Source organism: Antennarius striatus, chromosome 18 (genome assembly GCF_040054535.1).
Source record: "Antennarius striatus isolate MH-2024 chromosome 18, ASM4005453v1, whole genome shotgun sequence".
Classification (NCBI taxonomy): domain Eukaryota; kingdom Metazoa; phylum Chordata; class Actinopteri; order Lophiiformes; family Antennariidae; genus Antennarius; species Antennarius striatus.
In genome coordinates, this window is record NC_090793.1 from 8,317,170 (window position 1) to 8,336,205 (window position 19,036).

Sequence of the window (19,036 nt, forward strand, 5' to 3'; positions counted from 1 at the left end):
ATGCAGGGCACACGACCTCCATTACTCAAATGTCTTCCTAAATACCTGCTGTGTAAATGAAACATGGTACAAAGTGTTTTACACAAACATTATGAATATATCAACGCTACTTCACCTCATGGCTGATTTTTGGTAGGCAGTCACGTGATACCGTATGCAGCATTCTATTGGCTGACGACATCCGGGAGTGCGCTATGTTCCATGAGTCTCGGACTTAAGCGACACACAAAAGCGGTGGATGAGAGTGTGGGAAAAGGTAATACAGATAGAAGGTGGTTTAATACCAGTATGGGGAGGGTTCATAAATGATTAAATTACCGTAAATAATCAGATAAATATTTTGTTGTTCTATCGCGGAATTTGTTAATCGCGTGTGGTTCCTGGAACACATTAACTGCGAGGAACGAGGGAGCACTGTATTACAATGTAATTGTTTTGTACAATTACAATGTACAATGTACAATTGTTTTGAGTCAGTTATTCTGTATATTCAGTAATGCTTACCACAAACAGAGCTGAGGTGCCGCTGAGCAAGGCACCGTCCTCCACAAGCTGCTCAGTTGGTATGCCCCACGTACTAGAGCTGGCTAGAGGCAGAGGCCCCTTATGTGTATGTACGTATACTGTATGCACACACCCACACACACACACACACACAAATGCACACGCATAGTAATTTCCCTGCCGGAATTATTAAAGGATTGATCATCATTTATAATATTAATATATAGCAGTGACGTGTGGTGAGGATCATGGCTGGTGAGGCACCGACGTCATCATGATCACATGATCAGATTTACAAAAATATGAACCTACAGTGTAGCTTATTCACCATTTAATTAGCAACAGTGAGTGGGTTATGTTAAAGTCTCATTGCAAAATTATTTACACCGACAATCTGTAACACACAAATAAGCATATTTGATTAAAAAAACGTAATGTTGTTACATACCTATTAATATGTCAGGTTTACTTGTAAATGAAGTCCATGCGGCGCTCCCTCTGAGCAAACGCATCAATAACTTATTTGTAGAAATTGTCCGTATCTTCCTTCAGTTTGTAATATTTAATCCTCCATTTGAATAGGAAAGCGGGGGGAAAAAAATTGCTGCACTTGACTTAATGTAGATCGTAGCCTGCATTCACTTATTCCTCGGCTGAGGAGTCCCAAGACGAATCCCTGGGATCACCAGAGCCCCCTATCCATAAGGCCAGGTATTTTTGTTGCTCACCTAGTGCCTTTTAACAGCGGTTTCAGGACCACTCAACTCAATGAAGACGTTACACAAATGCAGCTGTTGACACAAAAACATTATATACATTAGCTAAATTATGGGAATCTAGTTTATAGAGCAAACGTGTTTCAACATTTTAATAACGACATATAGAGAGATAGCATTACTGTCTCACTGTATAGCGTACCAGCACAGCTATCTGAGCTATTGCGCAATCCATGGTGAGGCTCGGCTGGCTGGGGCCTGACCGCAGGTCTCTGCTCCGTATTTCAGCGGTAAATGTGAAAATTCAGCGATTTTGAGTAACAATAACCTAAAATTGGTGACGTTAAACGGAAAATAAGTTTATAATACACATCGCTGGATATATATTAGCATTTAATCTATTTATTCGATTTTCCATTTTTTTCTTTCATGATGGCAGGTGAGGCCATGCCTCACATGCCTCCCCTGACCGCGCGTCACTGATATATAGCTGTCCTTAGATTTGAACAGAGACAATATTGTTAGGCATATTAGCCTCTCTCTGTGTCTATTAATAACAATAATAACCTTATATTTGTCCCCTGTAAGGGCAATCCAGTCTAGTTAATAAATCATCACATGTAAATGCATATGGGTACAGACTCGTGACACACACACACACGCACACACACACACACACACAAAGACACACACACACACACACACACACACACATGTAGACATGCAGATAATGAGAGGTATAGCGACGGGCAGCTCCCTCATGGGGCAACCCAATAACCAACTTGTACGGGGACAGTGCCTTACTCTAGGGCACCTCAGTAGTCCTCCGGAGTTGAACTGGCACCTTCCACAGCCAGTTCACACTCTGAACTTTTTTAGTCCACATCGATCTTGAACCACCCACTTTCAGGTCCCCTAAGTTACTGGCGCACAAGAGGCCAGTCAGGCTATTATATCCCAGATGTGGAAGGTGGCTTTACTAGCTAGCTAGTTTTATAACAGAGCAGATCATTTCTCGTTTGCAGACCCAAATAAAACTGCTCAAGCAACACCCCTGTATTCTTTTTGATAACTGTATATTATACAGTATGAGCTCATATACCTCAAAGGATAACAATTCTATGTTGAAGAAACAGCAGCCAATGACCAAATAATATAGGATTATGTGCAGTAAAACATCACTGCTGCTCCGACTGATGTTTATCATGTATATAAGTAGTAATCGACTTTTATATTTCTTGTGCTAATGCTTCCATAAATAAGTTATGCACAAAATAAAATAAAAAATGTAGGTATTCACTAAAGCTGTTTGAAAGCTATTCACTTGCTAATGTGTTAACATATTACTGAACTTACTAAATAAAGGTGTATTAGTAATCACACCATACTGGTGGTTCAGGTCTTTTAATACTACCGTCATCAGGCCAGCGTGTCTCTTGAAAAACTTGCTTTCTGTTGCCATGGTGAAGGTATTTTCACAATGATTTGACTGTGTTGGTCAAACAACCAGGTCTTTATCATACATTTGACTGCATGAGTTCATCTCTGCAGCAACCACAATTTGTCTTCCCAAGGGCAGACAAACAGATATTCATGCTGTCACACTCTGACATCCAATTAGATGCACAGTGAAAAGCCTGTCAATGATCAATACACATAATGTCATCCTTAACATACAGTAAATCTAATTCTATTGTGTTGTTGCTCTGTGAGATTGAGTTGTGGGACTTTGTGTCTGCCTTTGGGCTGCTGAATACTTGAAAGACTGGTCCTGCATCATTTGAATAGTTTGCCTTAAGGAGACTGCAGGCAGTCAATATCACATGTAGGGAGGATTCAGCTGAAGGTTTGTTCAGGATTTTGTTTATCTTTGAATGGATTTTGTGTGAACTTCAATGCTTACAATATAAAATTATGCTAATGCGAAGAGAATTCATTTCTTTAAGCGTCCCCAATGCAAACAAAGGACTCTTGATGTTTGTTTCCTGCCTCTTCCTCTCCCGCCACACACACACACACACACACACACACACACACACACACACACACACACACACACACACACACACACACACACACACACACACACACACACACACACACACACACACACACACACACACACACACACACACACACACACACACACACACACACACACACACACACACACACAGTTGATCTCAAAGGATGTGGTGTCCTGGGAGCTAATTAAGATTTCTAATGGCAGTTGTCTCTCTGAAACAACACAACATGATATCATGGCTGCGGTTGTTGAGCACTTAGAGGTCAACCTGATCTATTGATGACCCGGCTGAAACCAGACACACAAAAATAAATAAATATGTGAAATATTTGGATGAATGCACGCATACAAAAACACACTTGAAAACCCAGTAGCACAGGTTCCTCCTACTAAGTGCAAATGCACCAGTGCAGAACTGACCAGTTTCTAAATAACCTATGGACTAAAAATTATACTCCCCAGAATGTCTCAAATTGTCCTATAGTTTACTTATGGTTTTCCAATCTGCATGCAGGGCTCTAAATTGCGACCATTTTGGTGGCATATGCGCCCAAATTTTTATCAGTGTGACTATCAAATACTGTATATTTGGGAGCACCAGTGCGACTAGGGAGAAAAATCTGGTGCGCTTTTTTCCCCCTCTTCTCTCTCGCTCTTTCTCTCTCTCCATAGAGCAGGGGTCACCAAAAAGCGGTCCTGTCCGGACCCGTGACCACTCCATGATAAATTCACGAGAGTACATTTTCTTTGCGCATTTTTACTTGCAGTTCGCGGCTACAGACGGCGGGCGCTGCTCCTTCAGTTAATACGGTAATAGCGCCACTAAGTTCAGCCAATCAGATCATTTGTCTACCCTGCGCTGTCAGCGTACCAGGAAGTGAGACAGCTCGCTACTGCTGTGAGTTTACCGCTACAGCGGAGCGCAGAAGGGAGACAGCATAGCTCCAAACGAAGGGAGGTTAACGAGGAAAACCGCTGGTTAACAATGAGTGGACGAAATTTATGTTTATTCCTCCGTCAGGCAGTTCAAAACCATTTTACCTCATATGGGCTGAACACGTAGCACGAATTAAAAGTGATAACATGAAGCGCCACTATGAAACAAAGCACAGATCTTTTGCACAGAATCCAAAAAAACCCAACAACGTTAGTCCAGGAAAGAGTCCTGTCCTTGATTTTTTAATAATAAATAAAAGAAAATGTTACCCTGAGACAAAAAAGCTGACTGTCCCCTTAAAGACAAGATATTTTCAATAATTTTCACAATACAAAGCTTTTTCTTGTTTACTTAGTGAATGTCTTCCATGATAAATCTGAGCAGAGATCCTGTATGGAGAATATATTTGCATCCTTCATCCACAACTGATTTACACTTTAAAACACTGCTCAGAAGCTAAACCCTTCTCATGTGGCATTCAGGCCAGAGCAGCTGCCCAGCACCAACAAGAGGAATAAAATTAGACTGAATAATGACTTCTTAACACATATAATTGTTGTACAACCAAAAAAAATAGCAAGTTTTTTCTTTTTTATTCCATAAAAATCCACTTATCCACATTTGAGGAGGGCACACAAACAGAGTCTTCAAATTCCATCAAAACTAAAACCACATTTTTATGCAGACTTAACACAAACATGAATAAAATATCACCAACATGTTTGTTTCAGTTGTAGAACTTCACACCAAACTATTCTGTTTAAGGATCTGATGTTAAAGTAACGATCCCTTATATATATCCGGAGAGGAATGTCTCCTTGGAGATGTCGCTGCAGCTAAAGCCTCTAAACGTAACAAGTTTTTAGCTTTTTGAGCGATGAGATGAACCCTCTGCGGTACCACAACCATCTCTCTGTGTCTGGCTTCTGTTTGTTCACTTTAGAGGAACATTCAGCTGAACACATCTCTACTGTTTCATGGTCAGACTCACATAAGCTGCCATCAGTGACTAATAAAACATTCAGGTGATGTTTCACTTTATGTTTGCTTTGGTACAAACAGTTTTCTAAAGCTATGGTGCAGATAAAGATGAGTTATATTAATTTGGGGAAAAATGTATTTATGTCACTTGTCAGAGGATCTGATTCATGATGTTGTTCTGACACTTAGTGGAGGACTCTATAATTACACATGAAGGATAATAAACCAAACATTACAGTCTTTTCTACATTAAAATACGCAGCTCCGCACATACCTGCATCTCTTCTTCGATACGCAACCTCTCTTGGCCGAGTTCCTCCTGATAAAACTGTAAAGAAAGAGAAAGAATTAGCCTCCTGTATGTATCTTAGAATAAAAAATATAATATGACACACAAGTTGAGATGTAAAAAATTGCAGATATAAGATGACATCACACTATTTGACTACATACACTTTCACCTTCAGTGTGAGTCGTCTGTGTTAAATTCATCATCTGTCTGTGCGAATGGCTCTAATGATCTACATGAACATATGTTAAAATGGGGCGTTGGAATGTCCCCCATGATCTTCTTTCTAGAATAGAAGGAGACGTGGTGGTCTGGAGGAATGCACTAACATTAGAAGCCTTGTGTAAGTTATGCAAGGTTTGACCATTACATCCTCCATATAGTGGATAAACAGCTGATGCAGGCGCTGAAGGGCTGCATGCTGGAAGACTGTTGGGAAGATGGGTATCGGTTTTCTGGGACGCTGCTGCAGAGACGCCAGGAAGAATTTGTTTGAAATGAGAATAGAAACGTCTGTACCTCCACATCCTTGTCTTTCTGCAGCAGAGAAGAAGAAAGATCTTGAACTTGTCCCTCCAGCTCCTCCACCCTCATGGTGAGCGTCATCTTGTCTCCGCTCAGCTCCGTGATGAGAGCCTCTTTAGAGCGAAGCTCTTTAGTCAAATCTTCTATTAACCTGAACGCAGACATACATACAGTCGGTCAGTGAGGCGGGGACATGAATTCAGTTTGTTTGATTGAAGAGTTGTAGTGTTTTCCACCTGTCTTTTCTGGTGTTGGTGGGAGACAGGAGGCTGGGAGACCTCTCGTCCTCCAGCATGTCCTCCATGGGGCTGTCCAGGGAGAGGAGGGAGGCTTGGGAGTGTGACCCAGCCTGAGAGGCCATTCTTTCGACCTCGTTGCGTGCTAGCTGGGCCTCCTTTAAACGCACACATAGAAACAGTTATGGCTTGTGAGTCAGAATCACCTCAGCACTGAAGGTTCGAAGGGACGGACCTCCTGCAGGAGCTGAATCTTCGTCTCGAGCACTTGCTGCATGTGATCGATTTCCTCCTGTCTCTCCTGACAGCGTCTCTGCAGCTCTGCCTCATTGTGATTGGTTAAACTCTCCGCTGTTGTGCTGTTGGGACATGAAATAGTCAAACGGGGGGTCTGTATTAGAGTGTGATGGAGGCATTAGAGAGAGCCAAGACATAATATGATGTCATTACTTTCCTGTCTGCAGCCGCACTAATGGGAAACCCAACACCCATCCACTTAGCTAAGTTAAGCTGCTACCCACACGGTGTGGACTTTTATTGTCACATTTATTATCACAGAAACGATGGTAACTCAGTGTGAAAGCGTCAGAAAAGATGGATGTGGCTGTAATTTTCTGTTAAATGTGAGGATTCAGGTGCAGATGTGTTTAACTCTCTCACATCCATCCTTCCAACTCTTCACTGTCTTTCAATCACAGAACGTCGTTCATGGCACAAGGGTTCAGACTCCCAACTGTGCCTACATCTGCCTATATAACTTCTTCGGTCAACAACACTGTTCCAGAATTTCTGCTCCCAGAATGGCGCTCGCCACCCTGTCGCCATGAGGCCCAATCTGGATGCTCTCGACATACATTTTTAACTCCGTCCACCACATGCAACAGCTCAAATAACTGGGATATTTTGAACTGGTCTGAGTAATGCAAATGTCTGTCTCATGGACAACTGGCTTTTATTTGCCGTGGACAAGACCTTCAACCTCACACATTGGTCCTTCTAAGAAGTGAGAGGAAAGGTGATTCAGCAGTCAGTGGACAATGAGGTCTCAAATAACAAGTAATGATGTCACGAGGCTGTCGGACAATTCCAGAAGCAGGTTGGAGCTCTGGGGTTGAAAACGTGGCCAAATGTTGTTCTGCTTACTCTTAATTCTGGAATGGCAGGAATCAGGTGAAAAACTAAAGGGGAGTTGACCTCATCGCCATGACGCATTCACAACATTCACCTCATTACAACCTCTCTATAAAAATACCGAGTGTGTGTTTATGTGTGTGTGTGTGTGTGTGTGTGTGTGTGTGTGTAGTTGTTAGAACCATGTCGAGAGAGTCCTGACTTGAATTCATGACATGGGATAGATGTAAATCAATAGAGACAGTTCTGAGAGCACAGATAGATCGACTAACGGACAGATAGGATTCATTATTCATCCTTTGTGACAGCAGCAGCTTGTGTGCATACACACTACCTGTGTGTGACAACCAACACACACAGGTAGATAAATGTAGATATGTGTAAGTAAACCAGGTTAACGGCTTTCTGTCTTATCTACTGTTTGTTGGCATTGTTAAAGCACACATCGGTTTAATCTCTTTCCTCTGTAATTGTTGATTACTTTTATCTTGATCAGATTATCTTATTCTTTTTTTAACTAAACAGTTCTGATTAAGAATTCAGGACTTACAGGGCTTTATCCAGAAGCTGCTGTTTCTCTTGGAGCTCCTGTTTCAAGCTCTCTACTTCCACCTTCAGCTCGATGTTCTGCAACAGAAGAGAGAAATCAAACCAGTTCAGCTCAGTGCAGAGACAAGAATATATGAGTTCAAATGAATGGGAAACACTGTTCAATAATATCATATCTTCAAACATATAATGATGTTGTCTGTTCCAAGACAGAAAATGCAGCTATATATTTTAAAATGTCATCCTTTCCACAAAAATTAATAAATACTTTGCCCAAAGAAAAAAAAATTAAGACAAAAACTTTGATTTCTGTGAAGTAAAACTACTTAAAAAACTTAACACAGGAAATTTGACAAGTTTGATCACATTAATGTTTAAATTACAGGAAACAAATCCATCCATCCATCCATCCATCCATCCATCCATCCATCCATCCATCCATCCATCCATCCATCTATCCATCCATCCATTTTCTTGTAGATGAGACAACCACAATCCTCATGTCTACAGCATCTTATCCACCTCCTGGGTCACAGGTCTGCTGGAACCTATCTCAACTGGCTACGGGCGACAGGCAGGGTGCACCCCAGATGAGACGCCAACTCATCGCAGGACCACAAGAAAGACCAGCACCCACTCATGCTCTGACTCAAACGTATGGACAATTTGGACTGATCTGTTCATCTAAGCTGTAAGATTTTTCTTGTTTTATTTTTATGAGGTGGGAGGAGAACCCGCAAAGAACCCACGCAGACCCTAGGAGAATGTACACGGAACTTATCTTGCAATATAATATTTTGAAGAACAGGAATCGAATCCCTACTTGTTTGCTCCGATGGAGCAGTGCTAACCATTGCTCCATTTCGATGCAAGCGTTGTTGCTGCTGCCATGTTTCCTTACAATGGGATGAAATCACATCATAACACGGTTGTATTTGAGTTTATTCCACACACAACTAGAAAAAAAAGACAACTTGACTGATTTTAAGACGACGGTAAACCAGATCACAATAACACTCATCATTATTTTCTCCGTTAGGCCTCACACCTTCTCGTCCTGCTCCCCTGACCTCCTCCCACCTCTGCTGTGTGAATCAGACCTGCTTGTGTTGCAGAACAGAACATCTGACTGTGCTGCTATATTTAGAGGTGGTGAATTCAGGGAGGATCAGATACTCATCCTCAGGGCCAAAGGCTAAACCCCACGGTTTGTTTACCTCCCAATGCCCACGAAGACCCTTAAAGGCCAATTGAGGCTCAATGGAGCAGATGATTGAAACAGAGGGATCAGAAGGAGTCAGTCTTTCCTTTCTTTTTCATCACTACCGTTCATCTCCTGTTCATCTCAACAGACTGGCCACGTCCTCTCACCTCCACGTTGTTCTTTTCGTGTACCCCCTTCTCTTTCTTCTTTCCTTCCTGATATGTTTCAGTGTTTCTCTGTTAATCTGACTCCATAAACTTTTCATCAGTATTTATATTCCTGACGCTCTTAAAGAGCAACGTGACACAAGCACAAACACTTTACGCCTGAAATCTATAAAAAATTTCATAAGAGGGTTAACACACACACACACACACACACACACACACGTTTGTTAGTTTCTGATGCATGTTTTTAACTACTTGTCTGCTTTTTTGCTGCTCATGGATTAAAGCTAAATGAAACTCAGGTTTCTGTTTGTTTCTTATATGTGGTGAAGAAATGGAGGTTCGTCTAGATTCTGCTTCAGGATAATGTCGATCTAAGGCTGCTGCAGTCCTCATTTCAAAGATTTCAAACCCTATGTTGTTCCCAGTTGCTGTTCTACTGGTGTGACTGGTTACTGCCAGTGGCCTCTGCCACCACTGCATGATGGTGTGTGTGTGTGTCAACAACTTGGCTTTCGGTAGAGACATTTTCCCATCTTGAAAACAGCTCCATATATAGACCCCCCAGCACAGCACACCTGCTATTCTGGCCCCGTCAGCCCTCAGCAACAGATCCCCTAATAACCAGGCAGTGTGTGTGTGTGTGTGGGGGGGGGGGGGTTGCATCTACACAAACTGACAGGAGTGTCACTCATTAAAGACACACACCTGTGACATCGTGATAACCTGATCAGCTGTTACTAGCTTTACTGTACCCAACTCTAAAGCATTAACATGCTGATGGAATCAGTCATTCATCTAAGAAAGACACACGTTTCTATACTAATAATAATAATAATAATAATAATAATAATAATAATAATAATAATAATAATAATAATAATAATAATATTAACCAATGAAAGTAAAAATATCAGCTACAAATGTGATTTAATTCATCTGGATGTTATTTTTGTAATATGGATGTAGTGAAAGAGGACATGAAGGTAGTTGGTGTGAGAGAAGAGGATGCAGAAGACAGGGTTAGATGGAGGCCACTGATTCGCTGTGGCGACTCCTGAAGGGAAAAGCCGAAAGGAAAAGAAGAAGAAGATATAGTAATTCATATTTGTAATCTAAAATAGTCAAATAAAATCAAAACCCCAAATATGTTTGGTTTACGATCAAATTGGATAAGGAATAGCATCACATCTACTGCTTTTATCAGCCTGAGCTTGTTGGACCCTTTTTTTCAGATTAGTGGTCAAATTCCTCTGACTAATCGTTTTTCTGCTCTGCAGTTCATTCATATGAAATCAATCTTTACACGACATGAAAAGAAATGCTTATGTAACAAACGCATCCTCCAGACACATGTTATGAAGCACGAGTCCTATGAATACGTGTGATGAACACATCAGTGCACTCCAGCCGGCTCTATAAATAGGGCCCATGGAGCTTTTGAGGAGGCAGACTATGTGCCCAGGAAGAACACACCCAGAGCGTCACACACTAAGGATGAGAACGCTGTCAGGATCAGCCTACGGGACAAATCTAGTCTCCAACCATACAGTATTTACACTGATTAACCTTTAGCAATGCGGGGGGAGACATTGTGACACGGAGAGCTGAAAATCCAGCTGGTGACGTGGGATCGGTTTACTCAATCACTGCTGGTATGGAGTCATCACGGAGGTTAAGAGTCTGGACGCTCAGGTCGCGTTTAGATGGATCAAACGGCAATTAGGTTTTTACCCTAATCAAAGAGTCTTGATGATCTCATGAGATGTGGAATGAACGGAGAGAGAAAGACACATGTTGACATGTGTAGGCAAACAACAGCTGATCAGGGTCACCTCGATGCAGGAGCAGCTCACATGAAGCGGACAACACATGCATGTAGACAATGACACACAACGCCTGCAGAGTACGTTCAGCCTGACGGCAACATATTCATGTTTCTCATTCAAAACACAAATATTCATAATTTCTCAATATAAGAAGCAGAGACACAACACAACAAACTACTTTTGTTTCTGAGTAGGAATAACTAAACGGATCTTTTTCTCAGTTGTTAATATTCAACCACATTCGATGCTCCTGATTCCCTGATCAGGCACTTGATTACATAATTCATCATCCTACCATTTATATTCACACGCTGGCTGTATCTTCAAATAGATTTTGTGGTCAGATGAAGACATTTATCAGAAGTGAAACCAAAATTTAAATCAATCCACGTGATTGAATTCTGAATTCCAGTGCTGAGGTCTTTAACTCAACAGATAAAAGAAAAGATGACGAAGTTGAAGAAAAGCAATATTAAATTTAACCATTTAAAAAAAAAACTAAATCAAGAGTCCAATAGTTCCCCTCAGGAATTCTCGACAGGTATGGATCAAAAAGCAACACGAGTGAGGTCAGACACTGTGTGAGATTAGTTAGTGATAAATAAGTGTACACAGTAATCCCAGTATAAGACACCGGAGCGCAGTAAACCAGAGCGGCTGGGTGAACGCAACCTGCATCAAATGAGAGCTCAGGACCACAGGTCTTGTTAATGTGAGGTCTTTTAACAAGACAGCAGAGAAAAACATTCCCTTGGTAGAACAAACATGTCAGCTCATCTCCATTGATCAATGCAACAGCTGGCTCAACAACCAGGCAAACGTCCCAGATAACACGGATGCACTGTAACATCCACTGACCCATAATGACAGAGAGACGCACAAATCAACTCTTTTGATTATCCAATCAGGAACACATAGCAGAATCAATGTTTCTACACCCTACTTTGTGAATTCTGTTGTCAGTGAATCAGCATGTAGAGCTCCATTCATTCCCTACTCACCGTCCGGTACACATCTTCACTGCTCTCCTCGTACTTCTGCTGTATCCTCTCCTCCAGGAAGTAGATGCGGAGCTTGAGGCTGAAGTTCTCCTTCTTCAGGTCATTCAGGTGCTGCGATAAAGTACGATAACCGTTAGACATGACTGTCAAGCAGCACCGCAGTCTCTGGACATGTCCATCAAAAAGGTCAGAAATGAGAAGCCGTCTTCGATCTCTCCGTATCCCGGCTGAACACGGAGTCCGTTTAAAAACACGGCCACAATCGGGGCATGTCGTCGGGTCGTAGTCCGATCACTGTCAGACATGCTGCCCCGCTCTCCAGAGCAGCATGTCAAAATAAACCTGGCATCCTAGAATCTAATAGACCATCATCCACAAAACCAAACACACATTACAACTACAAATTCACACACTACATGGATGTCTGCAGTGCAGAGGGCGACTGCAGCCCAGCAGTCAGAGATGTGGGCACGTCGGGGCCATGATGCGTTCTGGTCTGCTAGGGGACGGGACAGGAGCTTATTTTACAGGAGGAGACATCCGTGGAATTCCAGACTACCAGGGGGAAATGTGTGGAAAGAGAGAAGGGGGGTGTGGGGTGGGAGAGTGTGGGGAGGTAAATGGATCAGGGCTCACAGGCAGTTGTGATCTGCAGGGATATCTCACCCTTCTGCTAAAGCAGAGCGCCAAAACCCACATGAGGAGGTGTGTGTGCCTGTGTCTGTGTGTGTGTGTGTGGCATTTGTCTGCCTCCAATCTTATGTAATGAAACCAAATGTGATTTGTGGAGTTTAAACCAATATTTGTCCGTGTGGGGGTTGATCCTACCCTCAGAGGTCAGCTGAAGCTCAGTCCACTCCGGCTACATGTCATATGATCAGAGCAGGGACTCACATTCTGTTAGTATGCACTGAAATCAGGGCCAAGTCAATCTTAATGACATTTTAGCATCTATTTTAACTGTTAAGGAGTTTGCACATTGATCAGGTTGCGCAACATTAAAGGAAGTGTTTGTGAAGCCAAAGTCAAACAGACAGGGTTAGTGTTAGTTCACAGTGGTCTAAATGTCTGGATTGGTTCATCGGGACTGTCAGCTAACATGTTTGCATAACAAGCTAATAGGTGATAGCATCAAATCAGGGCTTTTGGGGTGTTTTTGTCACATCTGTCAGACAAAATAGATCTAACATAGGTCTGGAGCAGGTAAGTGGAAAACCAATGGATGAAATAGGAGACCTGGGGTCTCTGAGCCGCAGCGCTATTAATAGGGACGTGTGCTGAATCTCACATGCTGGTGATTCCCTGAAAGTTCCTCAGAGACATGAGAGAACAGGAAGGTAATAACAGACAAATGTGGGATGCAAAGAGCATCCATAATGAATGGACTGAGACACAGTTGGGTCATTATCAGTTCTTGATGTCTTCCTTGAGTGTCCATTAAAGTGTCACGTTACATCCTGCTGCTGAAGAGTTCTGAGCAAAGGACAAGAAAAAGACAAAGGAACAGCCTCCAAATTTAAAGATCACACCCAGTAAATAGAGAATTTTTAAATTCCAAACACACACACTCAAAAATCAGAGATAAGAGCAGTGAGTATCTCTAAATATACTGCATGTAGGTGTGAGTGTGCGTGCAGCCCGGTCATAAGGGGCGGTGTGTTAGCGACACCTCATGTTTGCATCAGCAACACCTCCAGAGGAACACTGGCCGACTGTGGGGTTTAGTTGCAGTGCGGAGTGTGTGTTGGTTCAGTTCAAACACGCACAACCACCAGACGGCGCTCTAGAGGATATTTTCCTTTGGCTGTGGCGACCTATGAGATGAATTCCAAATCAAAGGCCTCACCTGTTCGAAGCCCTTGAGTGTGTGAAGCTGAAGAGGAGGAGAGTTGTCTGCTTCATCGCTGCACAAATCTAAGAAAGAGAAAAAAACGGAGTTACTCTGGAGTCAGACAGACATTACACGCAATCAAGACACGCAAGCCTGGTACCGGTGTATGTTTTACTGAGCGCTGCTCACCTGTCATGTGACCTGTGTTCTTGGATGAAGTCTCCTCTTCCAGAGCAGAGCTGTGTGAAGAGACAAAGGAAATAGCAAAGTCAGCATGGCTCTCTAGCTCTGTCTTTCTCTCTCTCTCTCACACACGCACACGCACACACACGCACACACACACACACACACGCACACACACACACACACACACACACACACACACACACACACACACGCACACTGTGGAGTAGGGAGGAGGAGGAGGCATTAACAAAAGGATAGAGGGGGAAGACAGATGAGAATTACAGAATGTGAATTACAGCACAACTTTCTGGAGCAATTGATCGGTAAACTTTGAAATCATTCGTGTCGAAATCATTTCAGCTGATCAATCGTGATTTGTCACGAATGTCAAATAACCTGCCAGAGCCGATGATGAGGGGTAAATATGGGAAAGGTGTAGGACAAGGTTATTGGGTATAATGTTAAAATTTAGTGTCACCCAGAGATAAAGCCTTAAACCTCTATACTTCATTTGAACAACATTAATGTCTAGAGATGCTCTAAATACAGAAGTTTGTCAGAAGTTGAAACAAGGTGAGAGTAATCCTGAGGAGCAGATGTCTCTGCAGAAACAGAAAAGCCACTTAGATCTGTCGCTATAATGGCAAGATCCAATTTGCACCTCTGTAGGGAATTGAAAGCCAGCAGGGATTCCCAGCAGGCAGGAGGAGAGATTTGTAGGGGGAGGAGAAACTGAGGGTCAAAGTTCATCTGAGCCTGCCAAACCTGTAGTAGCCCAACTGTTTGCTTTCATTGAAACTTCTTGCCACATAATGGTTGCAATCAATGAGATATAATTACGAAAACCACTCTCTTAACGCTGTGATAGCCAAAAGATTTGAGTACAAACAAACACTTTAATGATTTACACAGAAAAGAAAACACACACACACACATAAAAATAAAAATAAAACACTGAACGTAAAAACACGCTTTGCCTTATCTCTCCCCCCTCCCAGCCCCTCGCCATAAATTCCCAGACTGATTGCTCTGTCAGAAAATGTAAAAACAGTTGCTGCATTCCAGAAGTTTGTAACCAGGTGGGTAAAAAGTCCACATGCCACACGACTGGCATGTCGGGGTGTGAGTCGCACATTTCACTGGCGTTCTTATGGACATGCAGCACTGGGTTGGTCCACTCATGCTTACAGTGTGCCTCTTTGTATGCAGGAGGAATTCAGTCATGGCTGTTGCTACACCCATTTCATCACACCAACACTATGTGTTTAGATCATAAAGACAGAAAACTAACTTTTAAAAAAAAGTTTAATATTGATTTTTATCAACGTAATGCTATAAATATATATATAAGCACACATGAAGTCTTTTTTTCACTCAGATATGTCAGATATATGATAAACAAGTTGAAATACTACAATAATAAAGATCCTATTCATTTCCAGCCATCACTAAACAGCAATAATGGAAGCAGAACGACGTGAGCCCCAAAGGTGTTTTATTTCTAGCTACGCCTCTGTTTGGTGATGCAGTAACCTACATCCAATGTGTTGTTGTATGGAGAAGGGCTCATACACAAGGATTGAAGTGATGAGAGGATCTGAAGGCATGACACCAGCCAGACTACAGAGGGTTGTCTATGAGCAATTAGGGTTTGTTTGTTTTTTAAATTTCTATATGTTTAATATCATATTTCTTCCATTTGTGCAAAGTAAAGTAGGCCAGAGACTGATCACTGAAACCATGTCTGCACAGAGGCTATGTCAGCACGACATTCCATCAGATTTGCAGCTACCTGCTGATTAGAAGCAGCATTTATTTATTTGTTTATTCCCGGTGAATCCGGTATCTTTGTCCTGAAGCATGCAGAGCTCTAGTTTGCGATACATTCATCTCTAATGTGAAGGAAAAGGCCAACATCTCTGCCGACACCGACAGGATGAGACTGACTGACGGACACAAATCCACAAAAAAATGACACAGCTATAACCAAATTGCATCAGAACGCAGTGATCAAATCCTCGGTTAATAAGACGGCGTCGCGTTTTCTTATAATAACCAATGAGCGCAATAGCGCATCGGTGTGTCCCCCCCCCACCCCCCAGCAACACAATCTGTACAAACCGCCTCACCTCTCAGACTCTCCCCAGATCTGCTCTGGTGACGATGAGCTCCAATCCATGAAGGCTCGTCCGTTACTCGGCGCGCATCCACGTCTTCACATCACCTTGAGCCTCCGTGGAGGAAACAGCGCGCAGGAACATGGTCACTAGCGGGGGAGCCGCCGCACGTCGCTCAGGTCTGCGGGTATGTGTGAGTGTGTGAGTGTGTGTGTGTGTGTGTTAGGATGTGAGGCTGACGAATGAACACACGGATGTTCCACAGCCCCCATCACACGCAGCAGAGCCCCTGCTGGCCGAACGGCCCACCATCAGATGTGATCTACTAGACTGGAAGAGGGTCTGTTTGAGTGGGGTGTGTGTGTGTGTGTGTGTGTGTGTGTGTGTGTGTGTGTGTGTGTGTGTGTGTGTGTGTGTGTGTGTGTGTGTGTGTGTGTGTGTGTGTGTGTGTGTGTGTGTGTGTGTGTGTGAGGGGATCGGGTTAATGATATAATGGGTAACTTTGGCTCCTGATAAGCACCTTGAGTAGATCTTTGCTGAGCCTGAATCTACAGACCTGAAGCTGACAGATAAATGATTGATCCAATAAATAGAAATAAAAAATATGCTCATTTTATTTGCATATCATGAGTTTCAAAGCACGCTTTTAACGGAATCTGATGTGCTTTGCTGAACTAACACACTTTAGTGAAAAGGCGCCGTAAGATTGTTCCTTCGAGAACGATTTTGGTCGAATAGACACGACTGGGACAGGAAACCCAACTGAAAAGCAGAGGGGGTGTTCAACATGAACTTCCTGTCTGAGGAGCGGACCACCATCCCACAGGATGACATCATCCAGAGGTTATACCCATTCATCAGGAGGAGGATTACCCGTGCAACAAGGAGCCCGAGGTCCAGCAGCTCTAAATAGAATCTACCGCCACCGTTTGGAGAATTTGGACAGAGATTTTTAAAGCTGTATAAACAGTTGATTCAAATAAATTCAAATTGATTGATTCAAATTCCTCAATTTCGCTGTAATTTCTTTAGCAGTTGTGAACTAAATCGTACTGACTGGATATATTAAAGTAAAACATAAAAAACTGAACTGAACTAAGGTCGTTATTTCCCTCAGGCTTTTATCAACTTATCCAATTCTATACATTCACCCATTTGCCTTCAGACACTTACAGCTGCTCTAGAGAAATAAACCATCTTTATGTAATCTTTCTCAGAAATTATTTAGGGCATGTTATAAAACATTTATTATTATTTTTAATTTCGTGTTATGCCATTTGTTTTCAGGAATGACCTTAAATTAACTGCAGTGACCCAAAAAGACGCTAGAGGGCCTCATAACACCACTTTGCTCTCATAGGGTAGCTTCAAGACTACAATACTATTATTTATTTTGATAATCAAACAGTCCTCTAACATTATATTCAGCATGCGAATTATCACACCAGAGGGACAAAGTCTCCTCAACATTAAGTCCTCTTTCCAAACACAACACGAGGTCCTGTCCTGCTCCCCTGAGGTTCTGTAGAGATGATCCAAATGGCAGGAGATTTCATGAAATCTCTGTCTGCCACCTTGTTCTCCTCAGCCCGGGCCATCGCCTCCAGTTCAGGGGAGGTTTCTGGGCACCAGTCTGCCATAAACTTATCCTTTGCCTCACAGTAGTTCACCACCACTTCTTCAGGTTGCTCTCCAAGCATACAGTCTTCAAAGCAGAGGAGGAAATGAACAGTGAGAGGTAACATTCAAAGAAATGCTTTTTCTACCTCCTGGCTAAAGAAGCTACGGTCTGGTCACAAACCTGCAGCATCATGGATGAGGTCTTTGATGAGGTGGCCAATGATGGCATAAAGAACACCCAGTAAGATAAAAACGGCCATGATCAGGTAGATGGTGTAGGTCGGCAGGTGGATGGCATCCCGTGAGGGGGGCACGTAGCTCTCAAAGAACACCGTCCCATCTTCTTCCTTGTGGTGAATCTTTAAGCGATTCCCCGGTAGGTCCATTGCTGTCTGGAAGGTTTGGAAACTGCTTGTTGGTCGACCAGGTAATCCACTTAATACCTCAGTGTCACTGCAGTTTCAGATGAAGCCAGTGCTGACAGATTAGTCCACGCAAACCACCAATTATTCTCTAACCTTAAAAATGTACATCTGCATGAATTCTGCAGGAACAACCAAAAGCTTAGTGACCAGAAGGTGAATAAATACTAGACACAGCAAAAAAAAGTAGGAAAAATCCTACCTATAATTGCATCAGTACACTCCAGGATAAAGACAACACTGAGAGAGAAAGACTTAGTCTTAAATCACTCAACCTGTTTTAAATTTCTTACCTGAAAAAAAAATCCACATCTGTCTGATTGTGGAGCGACAGAGATGGAAATCAGATTGGCTGCAGCAGTTTGAGGTGTTCAAGGTCAGAGGAATATGCTGCCAGCACAGTGTCTTAATGAGGCATTAAGATGATGCATACGGGAAACCATGTGTCTATCTATCTATCTATCTATCTATCTATCTATCTATCTATCTATCTATCCCTCTATCTATCTATCTGTCTATCCATCCATCCATCCATCCATCTCCCGACATCATTATGAAACAGTACTTGAAAGTCCTTGACCTTCTCTCAGGTATTAGAAGCAGGTATCTGGGATTAACGGACACAGAGAGGACAGGACAATACTCTTGTATAAGTCAGTTGTTTACTGGAGATAATCTCAGTCCAACAGCCGAACAAGTAAAGTGATGGTTGATTTTCTTTTAGAAACATTTCAACAATGACATCTAAGGAAAGCGATTGGTCGT

General features: G+C 42.5%; 1 protein-coding gene and 1 long non-coding RNA gene across 2 annotated transcripts in view; both read right to left on the reverse strand.

Moving 5' to 3' along the window:
* The window catches only part of LOC137612419 (myomegalin-like), a 37,416-nt gene extending 21,104 nt beyond the window's left edge, over nucleotides 1–16,312 (reverse strand). Inside the window, exons 1-9 of the mRNA XM_068340939.1 lie at nucleotides 16,242–16,312; nucleotides 14,116–14,165; nucleotides 13,942–14,009; nucleotides 12,096–12,206; nucleotides 7,896–7,972; nucleotides 6,450–6,573; nucleotides 6,215–6,372; nucleotides 5,973–6,129; nucleotides 5,439–5,492 (exon numbers count right to left, since the gene is read on the reverse strand). Of these exons, the coding sequence (XP_068197040.1) occupies nucleotides 5,439–5,492; nucleotides 5,973–6,129; nucleotides 6,215–6,372; nucleotides 6,450–6,573; nucleotides 7,896–7,972; nucleotides 12,096–12,206; nucleotides 13,942–14,009; nucleotides 14,116–14,165; nucleotides 16,242–16,291 (849 nt within the window). The 5' untranslated portion in view covers nucleotides 16,292–16,312. The remainder of the gene's footprint in view (nucleotides 1–5,438; nucleotides 5,493–5,972; nucleotides 6,130–6,214; nucleotides 6,373–6,449; nucleotides 6,574–7,895; nucleotides 7,973–12,095; nucleotides 12,207–13,941; nucleotides 14,010–14,115; nucleotides 14,166–16,241) is intronic.
* A 1,279-nt stretch (nucleotides 16,313–17,591) lies between these two features.
* On the reverse strand, nucleotides 17,592–18,700 carry LOC137612422 (uncharacterized). The gene is made up of 3 exons (XR_011038841.1): nucleotides 18,565–18,700; nucleotides 18,031–18,302; nucleotides 17,592–17,934 (listed from the first exon to the last, which is right to left on the reverse strand). It is a non-coding gene; the product is annotated as an uncharacterized lncRNA (long non-coding RNA).
* Between the last annotated feature and the right edge of the window lie 336 nt (nucleotides 18,701–19,036).